The following is a 27,296-nucleotide window of genomic DNA, read 5'->3' on the forward strand; positions in this document are numbered from 1 at the left end:
TCTGAGTACTTACTGTCAGCCTGTCCAGCAGTATTACAGTGCTAGCTATAAGAATGCTATTGTTGGTACACTTACCTTTGTTCTTTTGACTTGTGTGCTATTTACTGTCATAACCTCAAGAAATGGAATAAGTGGCATACGTGAACTTACAGTGGATTGAGAAAGTATTCAGGCCCTTTCACCTGTTGCACACTTTATTCTGTTATAAATTTGATTGATACAGTTGCCATTTAACCCATCAACATACAGTTAATTACCCCTAATAAAGAAATGAAAACCCAATTTCTGAAAGTTTTAAAAATTAATTAGAAATCAAAAACTGAAATCTCTTCACAAAAGTATTCAGAACCTTTATTCAATACTTTGTAGAAGCTCCTTATGAAGCAGTTACAGCTGCAAGTCTTCTTAAATATTTTCCTGCAAGCACTGCACACCTGGATTTGGGCAGTTCATCAATTTCTTCATGGCAGAGCTCTGTCAGGTTGGATGGCAAGCATCTGTGAATTGCCATCTTCAGGTCTCTCTACAGATGTTCAATGGGGTTTAAGTCTGGGTTTTGGCTGGGTCACTCAAGGACATTCAGAGACTTGGCTCGAAGCCATTCCGGTGTTGTTTTGTCTGTATGCATCAGGTCGTTGCCATGTTAAAAGGTGAACTGTCTCCCAGTGACTCAAGTCTTCAAAATAGACAATCAATACGGAATTCAGTCCAGTACCATTAAACATAGTCCGTTATTATGAATATTGCATGTCTCATTGATTGTATAGTATGTTTCTGTTGTGTTAGAGTAAAATATTCTTTTGTGAGGAAATGGTATTGTTTTTTTTTCCCGCTCTGGTCATCGACCGGACTTTAAAGGTAATGTCTAGTGATTTCTCTATGAGAGCCCACTAGAGGTCTGGCGCTGTGCAGTATCATTACTACAAATCTCAATGTGCCCGTCTGGACTTCTCCATGGCAACCCAGTCTTAAGTACATCTGTAAAAGAACACAATGTGTGCTTATGGCTTCTTCAGTGTATAGTCCTCCTCCTTTCCCAATAGAAAGGAAACAGCTGGCTGAAAAAATAATACATCTAAGAGCCAGGATATCTCCTTCAGTAGAATTCTTTCCTGCGGCTAGGGAGGAGTCGTTTAATGTCTGTAATTAGGGAAGATTAATTGCCATGGTAACAACTGGACCTCCGCTGATCGAAGTCAATTTGCCGAATGCGTGAGCAGTTGAGATTTCTCAGACAACAACACAGACAGAAATGAGAGTCAGCTCTGGAATATGAAGAGTGTGGTGGATGGAAGTGTCTGGCGCAACATGGTGCTTTGCTTATGCAATCATTCTGAACAGTTCTGGCAGTAGATTTTACACAAACGAGTGGCTGTGTTTACACAACTAGTTTCTGATTCAGAATTCACCTTGGTTTTCTTTATGACATGAACATTTTTATTACAGTAGTCGAGATCACTACAGAACAAATTCTTTTATCATAATTACTAAACTAGACTGTCAATTTATTTACAAATTTACAATCATATATCAAGCAAAATGCCCTCTAAGATCCTTTGCCAGCAAAATAAGTGCGTTCTTGACGTGTTGGAGCTTAAAATAATGCTACAGCAGTGACCTGATTCCCTTTAATGTTTAAAGATTTGCGGCCCCTTCATCCAAATAATTGAGCAGCACTTCTCTTAATTGCTTCTCATACCTCCGGGGAACATTTAAGTAGGTCCAATCCTTAAAGCCCATTTAATTCCTTTGAACATCCTCTATACACAAGGACACTGCTCGCTAATGCATGAGGTTTGGAGGCTTCCAGATAGAGGTGTTGGAGGGGAGGTTTCGTTTGCAGGGATTGGTTTAGTTAAGAACCGAAAACAATATCTCTGCCTGTAGACAGTATGTATAATTTAGCACAGCCCTCAGCTTCAGCCTCGAGAGTTCGGCTGCAGTGGAGCCTCTTTGAATGAAAGGATCAGAAAGTGAATGCGTAAACCACTCCCACGACCACAATATTCCCAATGGTGGCAACAATGGCGATCCACAGCCAGATAGCATCGCTGGACATGTGCTGCTGCTCGTCATGCTGCATCTGCACTGAGGCTATGGGGGCCGCGTTCACGCTGGCCGACGAGTTGAAGAGGGAGTGTTCTGCGCTGTAGTCATCGTTGGGCGATGAGTCCATGAACGCTCCAGTCATAACCGGGATCTGCATGAGAAAAGGTCCATTATTATATAACCTTGATATCCAGCAAATTAGCATAGCAGCTTCAGTTTACATGTTTCATTTTGCTTTCTCAAGGGTTCTTTAAAAAAGACAAGGTTATAAATAGGACCATGACTACTAAATTAATTAATCAATTGTTCTATGCCATACAGGAAATGGTTATTTTTATTCATTTATACTTCCTTACACAGTACCATATAAGAACCACTTTTGGTTTCCTAAAGAACCTTTAAGTAGATTAATGAGTTTTGTAAATTAAGTGGTAGAGGGGTGTTCGTTGGAGTGATGGTGCTCCATCCAGTTGGGGATGAGGTGGGGTGGTGATCATCCAACATCATGAGCTCACTAAAGTGCTAATCGCTGGATGCAATGAAATACCCACAGCAAAGTTTCCAAATCTAGTAGAAATTCTTACCTGGACAGTAGAGACAGTTACTCCAACAAAAGCAGGATAAACATTTGTAATACCCTTGTTTTTGTAAGAAGCAATGAATTTGCAGGTGTCCCAATACTTTTGTCAATATAGTGTACCTTAAAATGTGCAATGGAACTGTCATGCAGCAAAGTGTGTTATCTTCTATCTTATTTTGTCTCTGTACTGGGGCATTGATTAATATAACCAAACAGTGTCTAAAGAATTCAAATGTCAGTAGTAGCCTCATTCATTAACACAAACAAGTATCAGAGACATTAAAGAGACATTTTATTGGGGCTTTTAGAAGCAAAAAAAAAAATCAAAAGCAGTTAAATATTAAATGGAATATTTAACTATTATTTGAACTGTCGCATGACATCCTTTGCAAATGGAAACAAATGTTTTATACCCCTGGCGTATATTACCACACACCCAAGGCCAGAGGAAGGAAGTAGGGCTTAATTAATGCGCAATAAATATTTAAAGAGGGGCAAGTTAAAGTGATTTATTGGTTAAGACAATCAGAGCTCTAAGAAGAGCAGGCTGGAAGAGCACAAGCATCTTCTCATACCCACTGTACATACTGTATGAGACGGCCTAGTGCCTGAGAACGCTACAGTCTCTCAAAATAGCAGCACAGACAGACGGCTCTTATCAAAAGGGAAGCTCCAAACAATGCTAAAAATACCTTTGCGGCATGACAGGATACATTCAGCTACACCGGAACCTTTACCCAACCTGCAGCTTTAAAGCATGATAGAAAAAGACATGAAAAATATGTTTGGACTACGTTTAGGGATGAAAGACAGGAACGCTGATTTGGAAAGTTTTCTGGCACTGAAAGGCATGACTCATCGTTCAGTTTTAACGCATTGCATCAAATGGATGAGAGCGTCATTTCATGGCTATTTGTATTCCTGTCATACTTTTATGACTTGTGATAAGTAAAATTGATTGCATTCAATGACAGCGTCATTAGTGAGGTCAGGATGTTGGATGATCACCACCCCACTTCATCCCCAACTCTTCCCAAAAGCATTGGATGGAGCTGCTCCACAGCTCAATACTGGGCAGCTTTATACCTCTTTAGCCCACACCTGGCATTAGGCATGGACCCAATAGGTTCATGTTTGTCTGTTTCAGATCCTATTCTATCCTATCCTATGTCCTATTCTATTGGCGATACTTCTCCACAGGCACTAGACAAGTTGCTTTCGCACTTCTGTGCCAGGCACACACACACACACACACACACACACACACACACACACACACATATACAGTATATATATATATATATATATATATATATATATATATATATATATATATATATATCTTGAAGGTTAGATATTGCTCTTATCTGTGTAAATTAGGCCATTATTTTACTTGCTTGTATAAAAGCAGCGGACATAAAATTTACACACTGTTAACAGCTGTTGTTGTTACAGCATTGCAGAGCAAGGTCAAATGAAACACTGCCTGCAGATCTATATCACAGAACCCTCTCTGTGATTAACTCTAACTGATAGCTGTTATTGGCTATAGGGGACTTGTTTAGCACGCAGTCATTACAGACGTGTCATATAATTGCAGTGTCCTATCATGCTGATAGCTGCTAGCGGAAAACGTATTATTCTCTAGAGCTTCTCTCTATAAGGACATTTGTCATTACCACAGAAAAACTCATTGGAACAATGTATTGAGTTCTGAGTAACAATAATTGCTGTGGACTGATAAGTGCATTTAAAAACTCTTTGCTCTTGCAAAATAAGCACATGCATTTTCTTCATACCGGAGAGCACAAAGTTGAGTTTATGGTCTTAGGAGTGTTTTTGGACTGTTTGCAAGCACATTGAGTGGACTGAGTGGATTGAGTTCATCCAGGTTTGCTTGAACTGTCTCTCAGTGTTGCTAAACTTGCAACTATGATGAGCTTATTTCTTCCACCTGTTTTTAGAGACATCACCAATCAGTGAGCACACACAGCATTCCCACCCTGTGGCTCTCTTAAATGCACATGGGGAAAGTACTTATTGCACTAGGTAGACACAGAACAGAAATTTAAGACATCAGACACATCATCATTTTGCAATACCACAGTATACAGCATTACTGCCACACCGCCCAAACAGAATCCGGTTCATTAAAAGTGTTCAATTCAACTCAACTCAGCTCACCTCAACGCAATGCAGGCCCACCCAACTCAACCCAAATTAACTCAATAAAAAGCGTATTCAGTTTAACTCAACTCAACTCATCTAACTCAGCTTAATTTAATTCAATATCCACATGAGCTTTTTTTTAATTACTTTATAATGTTGACATTAACACAATCTTTTTCCTCTCATCATATGAAACTGTCAGTGGAATACATGTCTAAATATTTATAATATATTATATATATATATATATATATATATATATATATATATATATATAATGCACAATAAAGCACATAATGCACAAAAATAACACCTCAATTTAGCCTTATCTCATACAACTTGTCCCACTCTTCACATAATGCCCAGAGCTTGTCTCAGTAGGTGAATGAGTGGTCGAACATTAATTGAGAGAAAATGGCAGCTCTGTACAAGGCATCCCAAAGCACCTGTGCATTTAAACAAGAGACCAGACAAGGTCACAGCCATTTCCAATGCTTTTAAGACAAGGTAGTAATTCCACAAAATGTGTTTGGGTGATTGGTTAGCTAATAGAAACATTAAAGCTGTCACAGTGCATTAAAAGGGGGACGCTGTATTTGTATTTTGGTTTTTAACCACAACAACCACAACATGCTCGTTCTACAAAAGTATAACATCGACTACACATGTTTATGGTGCAACTAACAGTTCAATGCTGGTGTGCACTGACATTCTTAAATGACAAATATGTTACTGAGGGAGGAGACACTGGGTATTGGGTACAGAAAAGAAAATGGTCTTGGATGGTCTATGCTGGTTAATCATGGTCAAGGCAGTTAAAAAGCTGGTCACCCAGGCAAAAGCATAACCTATGTAACTTATGCTGGCCATGCTAGTCAAACAGCATGGTTATCCTTGTCAGCCAGCTTGGCCATGCTGGTCATGGTGTCAATCAGCTTGGTCAAGCTTGGTCAAACTCAAACAAAAACATACTGTATGCTGGTCAGAAACTAAACTGGTCAACCAGATTAACCAGCTTGAACAGATTGGTCTGGCCATGCTGGTTTTAGCAGGCTTGATTTAGTACATATGGTAAGTCTCACCTGCTCAAATTCAGGTGCAGCTGATTAGGGAGGAGCTGCCAGCCCCAAATAACTCACTTGAGGAGAGCCGGCAAAGCTTTGATAGATCACTGAGCGAGTTGGACGGGTGAGAGAACTGGAGGGGCTCAGCTAAAGTGTGTGTGAGCAGAGACTCTTTAAGCCAGTAGGTTGTGTGTTTGGTTAGGGTTCTGGGGGTGTGTGTGTGCAAATGTGTAAACAAAACACTTCACATTGTGGTCTGTGTGTGTGTTTGTGCTGATCTCCGGTCTAAGATCGCAACTTACAAAAACATATCTTAAACTGTCCAGTGCACATTGACACTAAACTGTCTATGCAATAATAATAAAAATAAAACACCAGCAACTACATAATACAAGTACCCTAGAAGTGGAAAACAGCAAAAACTGAAGATATGTCCTCAGCAGCAGCAGCAAGCCCAGTCATTATTAGAAAATACCAAAAATTCTTCATGTTACTGAGATACAAGGCCTGTTCTAAAAATACACTGCTTTTCTCATGTTTGTCTTGAGGAATCAGAATGGCTAGGGAATTATCGAGCAGACTGAAACTGTAGAGAGACCCTGTCTGCATGCTAGAGTAGCAATACTTACAAATAATGTTCACCTGTGATGTTCCTCAGTGCTGGCTCGGAGTGAGCGCAACATAAGGCTAAATACATATATGAAATAGAAGGAAAATAAAAAAGGATTGCAAAGCGATGGATTTCAAATCTCACAAACATAGCATGACAAGAGAGAGAGGGGTTAATCTAATAATGCTACGCTTGAAAAAACAGTCTAGATTTCCAGCCTCAGACACATTGATTTTTTTTTCTCTTGCAATGCCCACAAACGTCAAGAATCAACCTTAAAACTGAGAATAAAAGCACTGAATCTCAGTACTGCTGGCCACTTGCGTCAGACTCCAACTGTGACTGTAACCGAAGAGGCTTTGCAGGCTACTGAAAAGGCACGTTCTGAGCGGTGCATGACTTGCAAATCAATTATTTTCCTATGATGCATTGTAAGTCTGCTGCCTTTCAGAACCAAGTGAAGCACCTTCTCTGCATTCTCCAGGCACACTGCTTGAAGTGGAAAGGCAACCTTAGGAAAGTTATGCTTCTCAAACTACTTCACTGAGCTGTGGCTGTTTCTGTGGACATCAGGGTTTATTAGCGTTTAAGGGGTAAAAACTTCTGTCAAACAAACAACCCATGACTCAGGATTCACTAACGTCTAGGTTTATACATGTGCAGACGACTATAAGATAGAGCCAATATGTTCAGGACTACATAAAATGCCTCCAAATACTGGCAGTATGATATACATTAAAGAAAGAAAAGAGCTTCCTAGATAATGGATATATGGTTTCTGCTATTGCACTTGTGTCCTAAAGTTTAAAGTAGGAAATACTTTTTATGGGCAATTTTGAGATTGGCCGTAATGATGTTGTTGTTGTTTTTTTGCCATTTACCTTGCAGTGTCCTTCTATTATCACCACTGTTCACGTTTTTGCAGCTTGTAGAGTCTTGTGTACTTTTGCTTTTACCCTTAAATTCTTTCTCATCACTTTCAGGATAACCTGTTGTTTTCTTGGTGTAATCCCATCAATATGCCCATTTCTACAAAAGTAGCAATCTAAAAGTTGATTGATATATATCAAAGTCTTTAGCTATGCTTTTGTAGCCTATTTCAGTTTTGTGTGCCTCCATCACCTATTCTGAGATCTTCTGAAAGTTGTTTACGTCGAAGCATGGTTCCCACTAACCTATCTTGAGAAGAACAGATTTGTCAGTTAATATATTTTGTTTGCGTTTATTTAATGGACAAAACACCTGTGAACCCACACTTCCAATATCTTTAATTCAAACACAAATTGTCAATTAGCTGTTGGAGAAGTCATTAAAACAGATGTTCACATACATTGCCCAGCCTGCACTGTGGATGTTTGATTAGTATGCTTAAAAGAGAAAACTTGAACTGTTTGTTTATAACTTGTTTGTGTAAACTTTATATAAAAAAAGTTTTTCTATAATCCTGAATTAGATCATGATCAGACCACATTTTTATTAGTAATCAATGCTGAAATCCAGATCTCTCCAAAAGATTTTTTGCATATAATAGCAAAGAAGATGGAGAAGAGGAGTACAATCACCCTTTGGGTCCTTGAAACATAATTTGGATCTGAAATGTTAATGGATGAATAACCATTAGGGAATTTAGTTGTTTAACCCAAGACTAGGCTTAATCCATGTCCAAGAAATTGGCCTCACATTATCTGTCTTTGCAGTGTGGTTTAATCGCATTATGTCAATGTCAGAGAAACCAAGTGCCTCGGTTTTGTGTACAGAGTTTTCTCCAGTGAGGTTTTTCCAATGGGCTAAAAGCTTCCAGCAGACTTCATGTAGTACATGAAACTGACTAAATGTAAACAGCTGAGGTTTAAAAACTGTACACAATATTTCTAACAGACTCTGCAACACAGTTAATGGTGCAAATTACTATTTTACAGCAATGGTATGGTACAATCTATTTCTCATTTTCAGTCACAGAACTCATATTAAACTTTGACACTGCTTGTCACTCAAAACGTAAGCTATTTTTCATCTGAATCTCTTAGGAATATGGATTTACAATATGACCTACTTAATTCCATTATTTTAACATTAATTGAATAGCTTATAAATAATATAATTATTTGGCCTTACAGTAGCTGTTTATGTTTATGTCCTCATTATGTCCGCACCCACTTCATCACATAGCCATTAGTAGGCATACAGTTAAAAACATAAACACTCACATTAAGCAGTATGCTCTTAAAATGAAGGTGTTTAAAATAGTTTTTTGAGCGACGCCTTAGAAGTTTTTTATTTAAGTTTTTTTTAAAGGTTCAATATCCTTATATAACCAAAAGTGGTTCTTAGGCAAGGCTGCTAGGGCTTCTACAGCTATTTGAAGCACCTTTATTTTTAAGAGTGTAGTGTAGCATTCTTTGGCTATTGCATGGATTAAATCGGTGGGTGCATGAAGCGTTTCTGTTCCACATGTCTAACCATGTGTCAGTTATTGTATCTGATATGTCTGTCCCTTTAAGTGCTCTCTATGTACTCTGTTGGCTCTTCTGTTGCGAGGTTGGTGCCCTTAGCAACGGATCAAATAATGGATTTTCTTAACAACGGCAGGATCCTGACAAAACAGGGCTGAGTTGGTGTTGTTATTTTGGATGCCGTGGGCCACACTGCCAGAGCCCCCCTACATCCATCTGATTGTATTGCACCGAAAATGATTCCCAGTGCAATTCTCTTTTGTATACACTACCTGTTATTCTATGTTTGGCATGTGCTGTTTATCATGTGTTTTGCAAGAGAGGTTTTGTGATAGAGAGAGGCTCATTACAAGCAGTCAGACACAACGTAAAAAAAGATCTTCATTACACATTGGAGTAAATGATGCTGTAAAGCCCAAAGTAGCCCATTTGTCTGCTGCCAATCTTTGCTCCATTGGATCTTCTTGTCTGCTCTGGCTGCATGAAATATTGAGCAACTTTAGGGTGGGGGTAGAGAAGATTTTATTGGATCTCAGCTCAAGTGAAGCTTCGTGCTGTGTTGAAGCTCATTCGTGAAATGAAAAGCTCTTAGGAGAAAAACTGTCCATCTTTCATCCAAAATAGGGCTGCATGAAAAACTCCCCAATCTCCACAGATGGATCATAGCCACTGCTGGTGCTTGGTGAGAAATGGCTTGTTTGTGGTGTAAAGGCATTGACTGTGTTTCAGAAGCTTTTCTTTTCATTAGAAATGACATAGACCTATACATATTACATATCCACACACCCACAGAAACGTAATCTAAACTGATTGAGGCCGTTCAGTGACACAGATGAGTAATGTTCCTGCTTTCTAAGAATGCTGTATGCATTACACTGACTTTTGGACACAGGCCAGCTTATTCTAGACTGTTATTAGGTCTGTGCAGATGGAATAATGTTCCTGAACGTGTTCAGAGAGCATGATATTAGCACTGTCAGGCAGAGCCTTGCCCAAGACTCTTGGAGTACAGCCTTACCACGTCTTACCCAGGGCAAAGCTGGAAATTAGTCATCCAAGATTAACAAATGCGGGGGGCGATCGTTATCTAAATCACCAGGCACAGCTGAAAGTTAGCATAAATCATTAGCCAGCTAGCTCATATGACCATGACCATTAGCTTAGCAAATGTAATACAGCTATGTTGTTCTGGGCAGTGTCGCTAATGTTAAATATCACAATATCCTCCAAACAGCACAGTATATCATTCTGGGGTGAAAAAAATTACAGTATGTCAATGTGTATGTTTTCTTTGTTTTAGCCAATGACTGTAGAAAGCATGGATAGCGCAACAGCTCTCAAAAGTGAAGCACCATTTCCAGTGTCTAATTTCAACAGTTTCACCTGTGATACGATTGGCCCTTTTTTTTATTTCCCCTCAGAAATCAGTTTTTGCTATATCGTCAGAAGGTGGGGTTACACATAGAAATGAAGTGATTGACAGCCTTGCCTGGAAGACACCGCCTGCACAGCCTTTCTGTTATTTACATGAACTGCTACAAGCTGTCAGGCAACTAGTTAATTAATCATACTATTATTTATCATATGGTGCTGTGCTGTTGGTTGCATTAACAGACCTCTGTACAAAGTTCTCTGCAGATTTTTCGGTATGTCTGATGTCAGCGTAAAATGGTCAATGTGATCTGATTTGTTGTTAGCCAGCTAGCTAACCTTAGTGTAGTTATACATGCTGGACTCTGTACTATTTGTACTCGGCCAGCACTCTCGCCAAATTTATTCTCTGATCTGGACCGAGTCCAAATATTGTTATCATATGAGTAGGCTACATGTCTGGCTCCACCTCTGGTCTCTCATGCTCTCTCAGATTCTCTCTGGTTGCAAATTTGACAACATTTCTATAGAACGTAAGGGAATTGAACCATGGCGTTCCATTTCTACAGTCATTGGTTTTAGCAGTGTGTAATGTGGTGGTGTTTAGTGCTGTGACTAAGTTAACATTTTACATTGAAGTTTAATTCAAATGCACAGTTACTGATCTGTTGCCATTTGAGAAAGAGTTATTATTAAAATACATGGAGCTAAAAGTATGTTTGTTCAATAATGCTTGAGCACAACTGTTCCAAAATTATGTTTACATATAGTGGCAAAGCACTTTTCACTCTGAAATACTTTAAATGTGCAAATGATTCGTTTATTATTATTATTTTTTTTTTTTTGAATTAATTTAGAATAAACTTAATTGATATAATAAACTCAGTTCAGTTGCTTATTAATTTGTTATAGTTTCTAATTTTATATATATATATATATATATATATATATATATATATATATATACAGTGAGTCCAAGAAGTATTTGATCCCTTGCTGATTTTCTTTGTTTGCCCACTAATAAAGACACTATCCTTCTGCACTTTTAATGGTAGATATATTCTAACATGGAGAGACAGAATATCAAGACAAAAATCCAGAATATAATTTTAAAGAATATATTTTAATTAATTTGTATTTCAATGAGGAAAATAAGTATTTGATCCCTCTTGCCAAACACACTCAATACTTAGTGGCAAAGCCTTTGTTTGCAAGCACAGCGGTGAGACGTTTGTTGTAGTTAACCACAAGTTTAGCACACACACCAGGGGGAATTTTGGCCCACTCTTCTTTGCAGATCCTCTCTAAATCATGAAGGTTGGTGGGCTGTCGCTTGGCAACTCTGACCTTCAGCTCCCTCCATAGATTTTCGATCGGATTGAGGTCTGGCGACTGGCTGGGCCACTCCATGACCTTAATGTGATTTTTCTTGAGCCAATCCTTTGTTGCCTTTGCTGTATGTTTAGGGTCGTTATCATGTTGGAAGACCCAACCACGGCCCATTTTCAGATCCCTGGCAGAGGGGAGGAGGTTGTCCCTCAGGATTGTGCGGTACATGGCTCCATCCATCTTCCCAGTGATGCGGTGAAGTAGCCCTGTACCCTTGGCAGAGAAACACCCCCAAAACATTATGCTTCCACCTCCATGCTTGACGGTGGGCACAGTGTTCTTGGGGTCATAGGCAGCATTTTTCTTCCTCCACACATGGCGGGTGGAGTTGAGGCCAAAAAGTTCAATTTTGGTCTCGTCTGACCACAAAACCTTCTCCCAATAACTTGGTTCATCTTTCAAATGATCATTGGCATACTTGAGGCGCGCCTCCACATGTGCTCTCTTCAGCAGGGGTACCTTTCGGGCACTGCAGGATGTGAATCCATTGTTGCGCAAAGTGTTGCCAATTGTTTCCTTGCAAACTGTGGTCCCAGCTGCCTTCAGGTCATTTGCTAACTCCTGCCGAGTGGTTGCAGGACGATTTCTGACTGTTCTCAGCATCATTGCCACCCCACGAGGCGAAATCTTCTTTGGAGCACCGGGCCGAGGTCTGTTGATTGTCATGTTATACTCTTTAAACTTTCTGATAATTGCACCAATAGTTGTTACTTTCACATCCAACACCTTACTAATCTTTTTGTAGCCCATTCCAGCTTTGTGAAGGTCAACAATTCTGACTCTGAGGTCCTGTGACAGCTCTTTGGTTTTACCCATGTTGGAGACTTGAAATCTGTGTGATCTGTCTGATTCTGTGGACAGGTGTTTTTCACACAAGTGATTAGTGAGAACAGGTGGCTTCAGGTCAGGTAACAAGTTGATTGGGAGTGTCTAACTGGTCTGTAAAAGCCAGAACTGCTAATGAATACTAAGGGATCAAATACTTATTTCACTCCATGAAATACAAATCAATTAATATATATTCCTTAGATTTATTTTCTGGATTTTCTTTTTAATATTCTGTCTCTCCATGTAAGAATACATCTACCATTAAAAGTATAGAATGATCATGTCTTTATTAGTGGGCCAACGAAGAAAATCAGCAAGGGATCAAATACTTCTTGGACTCACTGTATATATAATATTATATAATTTGTTTAGTTTACCACTTTTACTCTACACACTTAATAAAATAAAGGTGCTACTTTGAACTAAGGTGCTACTTTTGAAGGTTCTTTGAACAATGCCATAGAAAAACATATTGGTTCTATTAAGAGACATTTTTTGTAAAAGAGATGTGAGTATGAATAACCTCTAATGGTTTAGTTAAGTGGATGTTAAGGTTCTTTATTCATTTAAAGGTTCTTTACACTCACATCTCATTTACAAAAATCGTTATTTGTGGAAGCACAATTGTTCCTCTGTGGCATTGCTCAAAGAACCCTCTGTAGCAAAAAGGTTCTACGTAGTGTGGCAAAAGAGTTATTTGACTCATAACAACAGTGGAACCCTGTTTGGTGCTATATAGAACCAATAAAACATAGGTTTTGAGACATCCACAAGATGTTTCCCTTGTATTTGAAGAACCATTTAATCAGGCAACAAATCATGTAAGCAGTCACTTGGGTTGTCATGAGTTGTCATGGTTCTACATAGAGCCTAAAAGTGCTAAAAAGAATGTCTTTTCACTGCTATATAGCTTATTAAATTTCTATTTTCTGTTACAATTACACTAATGTACAAAGGAAACATTAACCACATAAAAAATATTTCCTTTCTGGAGGTGGGTTTTTGTGTGGTTAAAATTAAACACACAAAAAAACCCACTTCCATAAAGGAAACGTCTGGACCCAGCACCCAGCAAAACACAGCCACACTGCAGCATACTCAGAGAGATCTGCCGTATTGTATTGCAGTTATCTGTATTGTTCCCATTATGATACATCCACCAGCGCTACGTGATAAGTAAGTGTGGTGAAAATAGTCCACTGTCAAGTTGTTGCTGTGGAGAAACACTGTGCTGAACGTGTGGAGAGCTGTGGGCCTCTGTGAGACCTGCTCACAGCAGAAGAACTACGCCTTTGTAGAGTGACACATGTTCTGCTGTAGCATGCTAAGCATACACCATGCTACTGAGCTTCAGGGCTGGGCGAGGCTTGTTTTCAGTCTCTTCTCTTTCCTTTAGAAAATTCCCCACAGCCTGAACCTGTCGGAGCCTGGAGCCACACACAGCATCAATTCTTTCTGTTTCTGCTTTTTTGGCCCTGTGTCTTTCTTTGTCTCTCTCACAGCAGAGGTCAGAGTCATGGGGGTGGGGGCTGGAAGGAATGATTGAGATGGAGCGAAAGAGAGCAAGAGAGAGGGAGAGAATGAAGCAGAGAGAAAAAGGGAATCGGATGTTTTTCCATCTCACATCTCAAACCGCTCATGTTTTAGTCTTCTCTACGGGCTCTATGAGCTAGGCTAGAAAGTCTTGTCTCCGGCATGTCTTCCTCTGTGAAAGCTTTCTGCTGTTTACACGTTCCTCACTACTATGCAACTATATTATTCTGTAATGAGGCCAAGATGAAAAAAAATCACAAAGAACCTTTAAGAGTTCATTCGGACCACCATTCTTTTTTCAGCCTGACAAAAGGCAGGTCCAGGTTGTTGGTGTAATTGCAGAACATATAGTATATAAATTGGTGTTTTTTCAACCATAAAAAATAAAACAAGCACAAGTTTGAATAATTATGGATTTTCTATACATACAGAGAAAGGCATTATCCATACACTCACTTATATTAGAACAGCTGGTAGCTCCTCTGTGCCAACATAAAAATTATTTGTTTGACAACACTGATTGGCTTGACCAACACAGTACAATGGGAAAGTCCTAGACGCTCTAGTCCTAGGATCATCATAGATTTCTTCTGGAGACACTACAATTTCTAAACAACTGCAGATTCAAATATCAGCAGTTCGAAAAATGGTATGTAAATACTGTAAATACTGTCATCATGAGGAAATAGATTGGGATGGTCAAAAACCAGCCAAGAAGCCTCAAGACACAGGCCTGCCATGACCTTAAAGCTGCTGGAACACTACTGTCACTGTCTACAGCAGGAGTGGGCAATTCTGGTCCTGGAGGCTTTTCCTGCTGAAGTACACCTGCATTAATCACCTGTTAATTGCCAGGTTTAGTAGGTTTGTTAGAGCAGGGAATTTAGCTAACTGTGCTGGACTCTGGGCCTGCAATACCCACTCCTGGTCTGCAGTCAGCTAGATAGGACAATAACTCTTATCAAACACTCATCAAAGGTGGTTGTGGATTAGGTGAAGGAGTCTAACCTTAAACTGTTGGACTGGCCCTCCCAAAGACGCCCTGACCTTAAAGACCCTTTAGACCACCATTTAGAAGTTGTACATTCATTTCTCAGTCCGACAAAAGGCAGTTCAAGGTTGTTGGCCTGATTGCTCAAAATAGGAGTCAGACTAAAAATATTAGTCATATTTATTTTTTTACTCTGCTGTCAAATTTCCAAATGTTATGATTATATGGCTAATCCACTCCTTTTTTTCAAGTCTCCAGGAGCTAATCTGACAGCGGACAGTTAGAGAGCTACACAGGCATAGCTAAACTCCATGCTAATCGTTGCAGAGGATTTCCTTTTTTAAAATGCACGTCTGAGAAATACAGTAAGCCTCTGGAGTTAGTGTTACCGTATAATCCTCTTTACTTAAACATGTCTGTTGAGGGAGAGAGTGAGAGTGAGAGAGAGAGAGAGGGAGGGAGAGAGAGAGGTATTAAAAAGTAACAAAACAGAAAGAATTGCACTGAATATTCCTGAACATGGCAATAAAATAAGGATGTCTGCAACTTTGACATTCAGCTTTGTGTGGCGGATTGGGCAGAAGCAACTCAGGTTTTTATGTGTTTAATCCATTTTGGGTGAATACTCCCATTGCAGCCACTCTGTGTGATTAATAGAAAGAGTTCTGTAAAATGAACAATTATCTCTCCACTAAGTGCAGTAAATCAGAGAGCTATGAATGTCTGCTTCTGCATGATTATGAAACCCTAAACTCATTAAATGGGCATTTTAACCAATTGTAATGTTTTTTCAATGCTTAATTCTCTGTATTGTCATTTTGTGCAAAATAGAAACACATCTTGTAGTGAGCACCGCTGTCTATTACTATCCTGTCATTGAAGATGCAGTATGACATGATAACCTACAGTATATTTAGGGGCAGTGGTGGCTCAGCAGTTAGAACTCCAGGCTATTAATGACAGGGTTGTGGGTTTGATACCCGGGCTCGGCAAGCTGACACTGTTGGGCCCTTGCGTAAGACCCTCTCTGCTCCCCGGGCACCACAGCAATGGCTGCTCACCACTCCGGGCACATGTGCTCACTGTGACTGTGTGTGTTTCACTGGTGTGTGTGTTCACTGCATGGATAGGATAAAAGTGGAAGCCAAATTCCATCTGTGTTCGTCACAAATGGTCAATATGGTTGTCTTGTCTTGTCTATATGGACAAAAGTATTGGGACACTTGCCAGTCAATTGTTTCTTCCAAAATTAAAGGTATTAAATAGATTTTATCCAGATTTTGTTGGAGTAACTGCTTCTACTGTTCAGGAAAAACATTTCTATTCGATTTTGGAGCATTGCTGGGAAGTTATTTAATTCAGCAACGTGATGTGTTAGATGATCACCACCCCACCTCACCCCTAACTCTCCAACTCATCCCAAAAGCATTATCATTCCAGAGAACACTGTTTAATTGCTCCACAGCTCAATGGTGGGGGCTGTATACCCCTCTAGCCCACACCTATCATTAGGCATGGTGCCAAAAACTACTTCTCTACAGGAATTCGAAAAGCTGTGTATGTGCATTTGCACATCTGAGTCAGCAATAGGTGAAGCTTGAAGTAGCTAAATGCATTCATTAGAAGGTCATATAGTGTATGTCACTATACAACTTTTATACTTATAATTAAATTATAAGTATAGTATAAGACAATTATAGAGAGCCTAACAAGTAGCTGATCTGAATTTAGCTCATTATGCATTGTTATCTTATTGTACTGATTTGTATTTTGACAATTGTTCAATTTTATCTTATGTCCCTTCCTTTTTTTTGTTTTTTGCACTGATTAAAAATAACACATCTTCTGAGTCCAATTCTTCACAGCAAAATGTGGCACCACTGCTGCTTTCTGTCCATTTCAGATTGTTTGCAACGCACAGAACAATATAATGGTATTTGTGTGAACATCATAAACATGTCCAAGTATTGTAATCAGATTTCTTTTGCCACATAACCCACATTTACTGTACATGCCATTAAATTCAGTGCTCTACCTGGAAAGACATGACTAATTCCTAACCTTTGAAATAATGAATAATGCTATCCACCATTATAAATGTTTACAGTTAGCATAAGAGTCCATTATACCATCACCACAAGTCTTTAAAACAGATGTCTGTAAACAGCTTCGTAATTCCAGAAAGAAAGAACCATTCTAGTCTGTTGCAACATCTCTGCAGACTGTTTGTGGAGGAAAGTACCGCAACAGGAATGCATAAGCGTAATGAGCTGCGATGCAATCCGACCTTAAGCAACAAGATGACCGAGTTCTTCTAATAGCAGCACAGAACGGGTTTTAGAGGAGAAGAGGGAAAGAGAGTGGAGTATTCAGTTGAGCCAGAAATACACATCCTCAAAGACCAGTTGGTAACTAATCAATGTTCCATCATCAAATGCATTCTTTCACAGTGACTCAAGTTACAGAACATGTTCAAAATCCAATAAATCTCTGAAGATTTTTGGGCTAGAATCTATACATTACGTTGAGTTTCTAGTATATAATACCAGGCAGGTCAGAAATAGCAATACTTTGCTACAATAGCCGACACTGGCATGACTGTATGACAGCAAAGTACACTTGATCTATCCTAACAGAGTGACCTTTTTAAAATGCATTCACAATGCAACTGCCTTCATTTACTGACTACAGTATATATTCTATTTCTTATAAGATCTTTGGTCACAAAATGAACGCTTAGTCATTCATGCCCCTAAAATCATGTGCCATAAGAATACACTGTATTACAATAAGTTTACTTCAGCAAAGTTGGGAAACCGGTGGCCTCACTTTGGCTATTTTAATAACAACGTCAACAAAGTCTGTATATGGTGATTCTATAAAAATGGCTGACATAAGTTAAGTTCACACAATCATTATTTTAGTGTTGAGCAAGCTGATAGATTTTCTGATTCATTTTCTGATGCATTTTGTACAACTTACTCAGAGTGTGCTGTTGAGTGGTCTTGCACATCTGTGAGTGTTCTGTGTGAGACTTCTATGACCATAATTGACTTAAAATAAAGGGGCTAAATAAGGGGGTTATTTTGAGAGATATTGAAGAAGAGTCACTATTGGTTCTCTAAAAAGCCTTTCAGTTCAGTACCTTCCTCCCCTGTGGACAATGATTGCTTTAGTTTTCAGATCTAAATTGTGCATTCCTTAATTTGCACAAAACTGACAGATAGAGGTAATATAACTAAACAAAAAATCTGAAGAAATGTCTTTAGAAATTGTTAGTAAAAGTATATACTTTAGTTAAATAAAGTTATAAAAACAAAAATGCATTTTTTTATTGTGAGGAAAAGGTTTTTATTATTATTTAAAATATCTTCAGAATCAGGTGCAACACATCAGCTGCAGATGATCAGAACATAGTTAGAGAGGATTTTGAAGGTGCCTGTCATTTTTGAATGTCAGACATTTAATCTAGTTTGATCCAAAAAGCTCTCTAATGCCTTTAGAAAGAAGGTTGTAGAAGAGTGTAAGTCTGGGAAGCAATTAAAAAATGTCAGAACAATTACAAATCAGCCGTTCCACTGTCCACAAACTATTTTATAAGTGAAACAACTGCCAACATGGCCGGATCTGGCCATCCTAGCAGGTTCAGCCCATGAGCAGACCACAAGATGCCATTATCATGGTACCTATCTCTTGCATCTCTTGCTACAATTGATGCCAAAATATAGCATCTGCCATCAGAAAGATGGGAGGTGTACAAGTAGAAAACGTATTGCTGGCAAAAAAAAAAACAACAACAAAAAAAACACCATATACAGAACTGTGTATTAGCAAATATGCAAATAATATTTTAGATGAATCATTCATAAACCACTTCCAATCAGAACATGACCAAACAACATAGAGATGCACAGCTTGGACCTTTTAGTTCAGTAAGGGTTAAGTACAACATGGGAGACCAAAGAAAATCATAAGGCTAACAAGAACCCTGGTTCTTTTCACTGATTTTAAACCATTGTCTCCAACTAGTGTTGTATATTTCCCCTGCGGTAGCTGCTACAGCCTGTAGTAAATGAAGCAGTAACATGTAAATGGTAGCATGTTGGATGTGTTTCTCACACACACACACACACACACACACACACACACACACACACACACACTACAGCTGTCCATCAACACAAACACACAACACAATTTCATTATTTGAAATATGATGGGAAAAGACAGAATGACTAAAATACATGTTTATTTACAGTCTATAAAGTATAAAGAAAGAAAGGAATGATGCTATATGAGTCACTCTCTCTAAGTGCAGCATCAAAAAGGAAAGATGTTTTATTCAGTACTATAATGCGGGCAGTGGTGGCTCAGTGATTATTTGATACCTGGGTCTGCTGTGGTTGCCAGCCTTGAGCAAGGCTCTTAACCCTCTATGCTTAAGGGGCACCATAGAATGGCTGACCCCATCCCTAACACTAAGTCTAAACCTAACCTTTTTGCTTTTTTCCTGCCTATCTCACTCCATACTGCCTTGTATTGAGTGAGATAGGCAGGAAAAAATAGCAAAAAATGAATAGTGAAAAATATCTCATATACTGCAAAGCTATGTACATCTATATTGTCACACGATTAATATTCTTTTTATTATTTTCTGCTGGATTTTCGCAGCATAGCTCATACTGCAGATTTCAATATACCAACACCGTTCCAACGCCTGATTGTTTGGTCTGGTTTTATGATTCGGCTTGTGTACAGCTTTCTAATTTCTGATCATACAGAAACGTAGTTGAATGCATACAGTTTCTGCTTAGCAACAAATTTGCGCAGAAAACTTAACCACTAAGTAACACCACAGCAAACACATGAAATACTATCCGTCTAGCAAACATTTTAGCAACACCTTAGAGATACCATGGCGACCACATAGCAACCACCTAGCAACCACAACACCATATTAACCACCCGGGATACCATATCAATCACATTTTGTACATAGCAATAGCCTAACAACTGCTTGAAAGTGGGAAAGGGGACCAAAATGCATTGACTAGTTCTTATTTGCTTAAATGGGCAATGCATGTTCCTTATGTGTTGCTATTGACCCCACTGTGCTTCTTTTTTATTTTTACATCTGTTTAATTCCCTTTATTCTTACTACACATGACAATAAAAACATACCTGTCTTGAATATTAATATAAGCATCTACTTATGGTAGTATGATGCCTTTGCCCTTTAAGAGGCTCCTCTCTGGAGATATCTTCATTGACTGTTAAGAGACAGTGCATCTTTAAGAAATTGCTGTGCACTTCATGTGATTTATTGAGCCAGCAAAAGTAGACTCAGGGCCAAGTGGGCACCTAAATACAGTTCCGCCTAGGTGTGTATTAAGTTGCTGCATGACTGCCAGGTTGAAATGGCCTGTTAGGTTAATGTTTCTGCACCTTAAGCAGTGAGCTTGAATGTGCCTTTGAGGCTTTAAACCTATTAGGTGTGTGATTAGAAAGTCACCTGTTATTTGGTATGCGCTGTTTATAGTCACTTTGTGGGCATGATGGAGAGAGGGGCCACAAATGAAAATGTAAATGGAGTGGCGTGAGTGGAAATGATACAACTTATCCCACAGACAGGGTAAATTCTAGCCACCTCAGGGGTTGCTTGTAACAGCTGCTAGAAACATCTGGTATGTTGATGCAAACACAGTTGATTCATACTTCTTTAACAAAATGAACCTTTTAACTGAAATACTTAATCATGCCATTATATATGTGCTTAGTGAAAGACAGTGTGTCAAGACACGGATGTACCGGGGAATAAACTTGAGTGAACGTGGGCGTTAGTATGCAGCATAAATGTTTATGCAGTTGAACAGTATTAAGTAAGAGAGTTTCAACATGCAACACACTCCTACTCCTGTAGCCACGTCATCTGTGAATTTGTTTAGTAATCAGACCATAAACAACTCACAGTGAGTGTTAGCCTACACTCCATCGTTCCAGAAAACACCACAGGTCAGTGCTGGGGTGGGGGTGGTGGGGGTGGGTGGTTTATACCTTTAGCCCATGCCTAGTATTAGGCATGTTGCCAACAGCTTCATGTTTATCTGCTTCAGAGAGTCCTATTCTAGTGGCAGTACTACTGTGTCAGCAATTATTTTGCCAAACATTTGGACTTTTTTGGACAATTTTTTTTATTATTTGGACATTTCTGTGCACAGAGTTAGCAAAAATTACAGTAGATGATTTGCAAAAGAACATTTAGGTTTTGTTGTTCTTGTTATTGTGATATTAGCTGTTTCACCTTTTGGTCGGAAATTAATTTGCCACATTTGACTTGTCCTCTTTTCTGTAATCATGTTAATTCCGATGGAGATATTTTTGTGTATTTAGTTTGGAAAGCTTATCTGGTTGGTTTACACAACTGTTTTGAATGAAGTGTCTTTTATATTAAGTTACCAAACCTTTTACCAGATGTTTTAGTGTCCTCTATTGTGGTTACATGAGAAAGAGACCCAAAGCATGTTCTACTTGAATCTGTTGGTCCATGGCCAGCCAGTGGGCCGAAAGTGTTATAACAAACTTTTATTGTCAGAATAGCCCTACCAGTTTGTACAGATGTCTCTGTAGTTACTGAATAATATGCCGTAGTGTGTAATAAGCCTTGGGGTTTTAAGGGGTTAAATCTGTTCATAAAATTTGGTGCTGCCTGTTAGTTGGGACCTGTACCCCCTAGTCCTTGTGGTTAATTTTTGCCAGTTTGTCCAATTACTTTTGAGCCTGTGAGTTTGTAAAATTCTGTAATTGTAACTGTAATTCTGTTTAATGCAATATTTTTAAACCTTTGAAATGATGTTGAAAGTCCACCATTCAATCACATCTTGAATCGTTTAAAATCCATGAGGTGGTGTACAGAGGCTAATTTCTATAAATTATTCTATATACTTAACTGCATGATGGCATGCTGACAAACTCATTTCAAAGCCACCTGATATCAAGTTTGCATAAGGAAATATTTTATTTATTTTATTTTATTTTTAGCCTTTTTATGGATGAAATATTCCATGCTCTCAGCAAATGGTGTATGCCTCCTTCACTTCGTAATCATTCATGTGCTAACTTTGTGTGCAAATCAGATATCTGAAAAGTGTATTAAGCATTATTCATGAACACCACACCAGTGCAAGACCTGTCTGCAATATGCCAAAGGCTCAAGCAAACATAAGTGAATAAATCTCATCATCATGAGACACATAACCTGGGCCGACTTTACAAGTAAAACTGTAAGAGCACTGTAGCTTATTGTGACAATACAGTCTAAGTGGATTAAAGTAAAAAGTCTTTATTAAAAGGATAAACCCATAATTTCAGCATCCAAAGAATGAATTAGTGTATTCACCCACATCTGGTTCTGTGTCCCAAAATTAAATAAAGCAATTTTAAGGCAAAACAGTAAGGGAACGTTTAGGGTCCCATCCAACAAACTTTGATTAAAGAGGTTCTGTGGTTATACACTAGATGTTCAATTGTTGGTGGACACCTCTCCTAATGAATGCATTCAACTACTTTTAAGTTGCACCCATCACTGACACAGATGTCCAAATGCATGCACATAGCTTGTCTAGTACTGCCAATAGAATAAGACTCTCTGGAGCTGAAAAACATTGGCACCATGCCTAATGCCAGGTGTGGGCTAGAGGGGTATAAATCCTCCCAGCATTGAGCGGTGGAGCAATGGAACTGTGTTCTCTGGAATGATGGTTGGGTTGATGCTCCATTCAATACTTCTGGGATGAGTTGGAGATGAGGTGGGGTGATGATCATTCAATATCTGGACCTCACTAACACTTTTGTCGCCGAATGCAATTAAATCCTCACAGCAATGCTCCAAAATCTCGTAACTATTTTTCTATTGGCACCATGCCTAATGCCAAGCATAGGCTAGAGGGGAATAAAGCCTTCCAGGATTATCAATATGTTTGGGATGAGATGGGGAGTTGGAGATGAGGTGTGATGGTGATCATCCATTGTACTGACCTCATTAACACTCCTGTCACTAAATGCGATTTAAGTGTCTGTATACTTTTGTCTATATTGTGTAGTTCACTTTCACCTACTAGCTCAAGACTTGTGTTTTTAGTTCCAAGTTATTTAAAGTTCCAAGAAAAGCAACCACTGCTAAAATAATTGATATTGGTTAACGCAAATTGATCTAAATTGACATTACAACATATACAATAAAAAATTGTTTATTTGATTATGGAAGTGATGTCTTCTGCAAAACATGGATTCTCAGTTTGTCAGATCATTGCTGTTAGAAAATCCTTTCTCTGGCTTTATGTCTTCCAGATTACTGGATAATCTTGCTTTGGGAAAACACTTATGCCCAGACACAAACAATAATTTTGCCTACATAAACTCTGTTCACTCTTACACCCTGTTACTCTGGCATTTACCAGTAATGATACAGGAGGAGGTTAAGCTAGAGTTGACAACTTAGAGTTGAAATCCTGGTAAAATTGATGAGCAATTGATCTGCATGAGACCTAACAACAGTGGTTCTTAAACCAGTCCTCAGGGACCACTAAAGAGTCTGAAATTTTTTACAACCTAATTTGAAACACATGAGGATAGAGCAAAAAAAGCTTCTAGGAGTCCCTGATGTGAAGGATTGTAGAATTCAACACCTGGGTAATTACCGGAAGAGCTCATGTGTGAACAGTAAGCGTAGAATAGCACATCAGTAAGCCATAGATTAGCCATACAAACAGTGACATATTACAGGTGGCAAAGAGGAATGTTTCTGTGACGTTTAGTTTCACAAATGGAAATGCCACGTATTTAGTGCATGATTTTGGTCAGACATGTTAAAAATGTCTGACTAAATGTCTACCCTGCACAACTGTAAGGGATGGCAAAGCAAAATATCTGAATTACTGAAGGTTTTTGTGAAAGACATGCATGGAGTCTACATGTGCGAGAATGTATTTGTGTTGACAGTGTGTTGGTTGTTTGATCTGATGTTGTCGGGTCTGGTTTACCGGGGTGTTCATGACATTTACAAACACGTGCATACCATTGAGGCCGGCTTGTCTGAATGACACAAAGCCTGAATAATATCTGTAAGTGAGGCAGTTTACAACTGGCATTTTTTTAAGATCGGATCACGTTCGAGTTTCACTTGTCTGCATTAAAAGCCAGGTATAAACACTGCCAAGACGCATTGTAATTGGATTACGATCAGATCACTCAAACCACATTCGGAGGTGTTTAGAGACGGATCTCATCGACATTTAAACAAGTGTAAACAGAATGCGTTTTTGTGATCGGATTCCATCAGGCAAGCGGAAAAAACACGTTAATAACTAGGAGCAATAATTTTGGCGGATCTCTCTCTCTCTTCCTCATGCTCTATCTTTGCACTCGTGCTTATTTGCCGGTAGGTGAGAGCAGTCTGATATAATTTATACATGACACGTCGTGAGAGTTGCAAGAGTCATAGCAAAAAGGACTTAACACACCCAGACACACCATGACATACGTGTTGGTGTGCTTTTTATCCAGGAAAGTAAAATTGGATCTCATCTGATCAGGCTGTGGACACATTTTAATGACAAGTGTAATGACAACAAAAACAGGTCAAAGTAGATCCAGAAACAAAACGCATGGTAATGCCAGGTGCAAACAGGCCCAAAGTGTTCCACTAATGTTCTGGTTTCAAGTGTAAAAATTGCTTAAGAGGGAGAAAACGTAAAAATGTCAACATTATATGAAATCAGAGAAAAATGTTAAATAATCTTAATAATATAAAACAATACAGTACAGTAATGCCTTTGACAACTTTAACAGCAACAGTTTGTTAGCTGGTGGAGTGCATGAAGAATGCTGTAAACCAGTAGTAGCATCCAAATGAATGTTCAAATGAAACTTATCGGCCTCCAGTGTCCTCAGTGATCTGAAGTGTTCTGGAAGAGAAACAGAGAAAAACATGCAGTTTTTTTCTTACCTGCGCAGCCATAAATGAAAGATCCATGTTGCTGAATTGTTTCATCCAGCGAGGAGGTAAAAAGGTATGCTTGTATTAGGCTGTATTCCCGGAGCAGCTCATTGGGCTGCGTGTGGTTTGAGTTGAGTTCAGGATGCTACTGATCCATCTAAACCAGCAGCAAGCCACTGAGAGACTGCAGCGAGAGGGAAGCGGCACAGAGTGAGGAGAGACCCACAGCAACACACTCGCGCTCACTCTCTCTCTCTCTCTCTCTCTCTCTCTCCCTTCTCCGCCCACATCACTAGCTTTGACATGCTTATGATCATGTTTATCATGGATAATTATTTCACTCACTATTAGTGTTTCATTGTACATCTCTAATATTAAGGATATTTTCAAAATCTGGTTTAACTGTACAGTGCCCAGGTTTATCTTTATCTGGATTATACTCTTTATTGTTCATTGTAGATGAGCATGTACACAGTGTTTAGATTGTAGTCATTAAAGAATAAATAAGTGTTTTCTACTTCCAGCACCACAGTCCAGATTCAGCTCAAGAGAGGTCTGATCATTAGCTAATGATGGGATAGTAATTGGCAGTGAAGGTGGACTTAAGCACTGCAGGTTGAAAACATCTACAAAGCTCTAGGTCCTAAAAAGGTACTGTAGGGCATAATCTTCAATTCATTTTTTGCTTGTGATCATTTCAATGTCTTTTAATTTACATGGATATGCTACATTTCATAACCATTTCTAATGAAGTTCACAGAATAAAAAAACTTTCAGCTATTAGCATTTAGCAGCCACATTCTGTGTGACACATAAGAACAAATGTGGCATAAATGCACGTTCTCCAGCTTTTGCAGTTCAGAGAACTGTGAAAAAGGTGATGTATGGTCATATTAACAATAATTCAAAACTGAAATTTCTTAAAGTGTGGGATGATTTTTTAAAATTTAAATTGACACGTAGATAGAACATCTGGATAACTGCTATGTACTGTGAAGTGGTGCTAAACTTGAGTGCTGATAGAGGGCATGACAATTGCTATGTTACTTTGGCACCAAGCGACATCAATTTGTCACATCCTAGATTAAATACTGCTGGTGACAGCTGTGATTTAATGTTTGTAGGACCTACCATAGTGATGTCTTATTAAGCACTTAACATTTTGACTGCAAGGCTTTGGCTGTGTCCTAAACCTTACACTGTCATTCTAAATAGTGTGTCAAAAATGGTACACCATCTTATTCTGAGTGTGTTAGAAGTTTTCTGTTGAGCTGGTTAACTGTAGACTAGTAAAGAACCAGATCAGGTTTAGTTAGTTGTGTTTATTGTTTTGATGTATGCTCACCCCTGAAGTTATGTTCCCTCCACTGACTTACAGTAAATTCATACTGGTTCATACTTCAATCAATCTACTGTCCAGTGTTTGGTCTGGAAGAGGGTTTGGGGCGAGGGCCCACTCTCATTTTCTGTTATGGCCTGACCCTATACTGGGACAGGGGTACTGGCCTGTGGGTAATAGTGGACTTGATTAACTGGGGCTCTCTCTAGCTGGGGGACCATCCAAATGCTCTAGATTGAAAAGTGATTTTGGTTTGTTATTTTGACTTTCTCTGTTTTTGTAGAAATAATAAATAATGAGAGTCTTAAATAATCAGTTTCATTGTCAGTCTGTTATCCCTACTTTTTTTCTTCACACTATTTCTTTCAGAAAACAGGTCTAAAGCCTAAAGATTACTGTAGGAACTGAAGCTGGTGGCAACATTTGCAGTCATTTGTAAAAAGCAAAGGCTGATGAGGAAGCATAGTATTTCAATTCAACTGAAATTCAATTCAAAATCAAAATTTTCTCTTTTGACTTTTTGTACTAACTTTAATTAATTCATTACTACAGACAGTCTACTACATAGACTGATGATTTAAAGCACACTTACTTTCTTGATTGTCAGCTCTTAGGCTTAAACACAAACTCCATAAATAAAACAACATGCTAAATACTTTGAGGTTGTAATATTTCCTTAATGTTCTTGGCAGGCTGCTTCTGTTCAAATGATTAAAGTCTACTGTTTCCCATTAAAGATTTTACTACTTCAGTCAGTAGTTTGCCCAAGGAGCAAAGGTGCTACACCCCTCAATATGAAGGCCAAATAAATTCCATACACTATGCGTAAATAACCATCTATCCTCTATCCGTGTATATTATTGTTGAACACATGTATAAAGAGTAGCCTATAGCTTGGGATAACATTATAGACTCTTTGCTGTGCC

General features: G+C 38.8%; 1 protein-coding gene across 1 annotated transcript; it reads right to left on the reverse strand.

Moving 5' to 3' along the window:
• On the reverse strand, positions 1–25,199 carry LOC140564709 (uncharacterized protein C14orf132). Its single transcript, XM_072690329.1, has 2 exons — positions 25,041–25,199; positions 1–2,200 (listed from the first exon to the last, which is right to left on the reverse strand). The coding sequence occupies exons 1-2, from the start codon at positions 25,083–25,085 to the stop codon at positions 1,967–1,969; spliced, it is 279 nt and encodes a 92-aa protein (XP_072546430.1). The 5' UTR covers positions 25,086–25,199; the 3' UTR covers positions 1–1,966.
• Positions 25,200–27,296: the final 2,097 nt, after the last annotated feature.

This window comes from Salminus brasiliensis, chromosome 10 (genome assembly GCF_030463535.1).
Source record: "Salminus brasiliensis chromosome 10, fSalBra1.hap2, whole genome shotgun sequence".
Classification (NCBI taxonomy): domain Eukaryota; kingdom Metazoa; phylum Chordata; class Actinopteri; order Characiformes; family Bryconidae; genus Salminus; species Salminus brasiliensis.

Coding starts and splice junctions, on each gene's coding strand:
- LOC140564709 (XM_072690329.1), bottom strand. CDS start 25,085: ATGAAACAATTCAGCAACATGGATCTTTCATTTATGGCTGCGCAG. Junction 2,201..25,040: donor TTTCATTTATGGCTGCGCAG/GTAAGAAAAAAA, acceptor TTTCTCATGCAG/ATCCCGGTTATGACTGGAGC.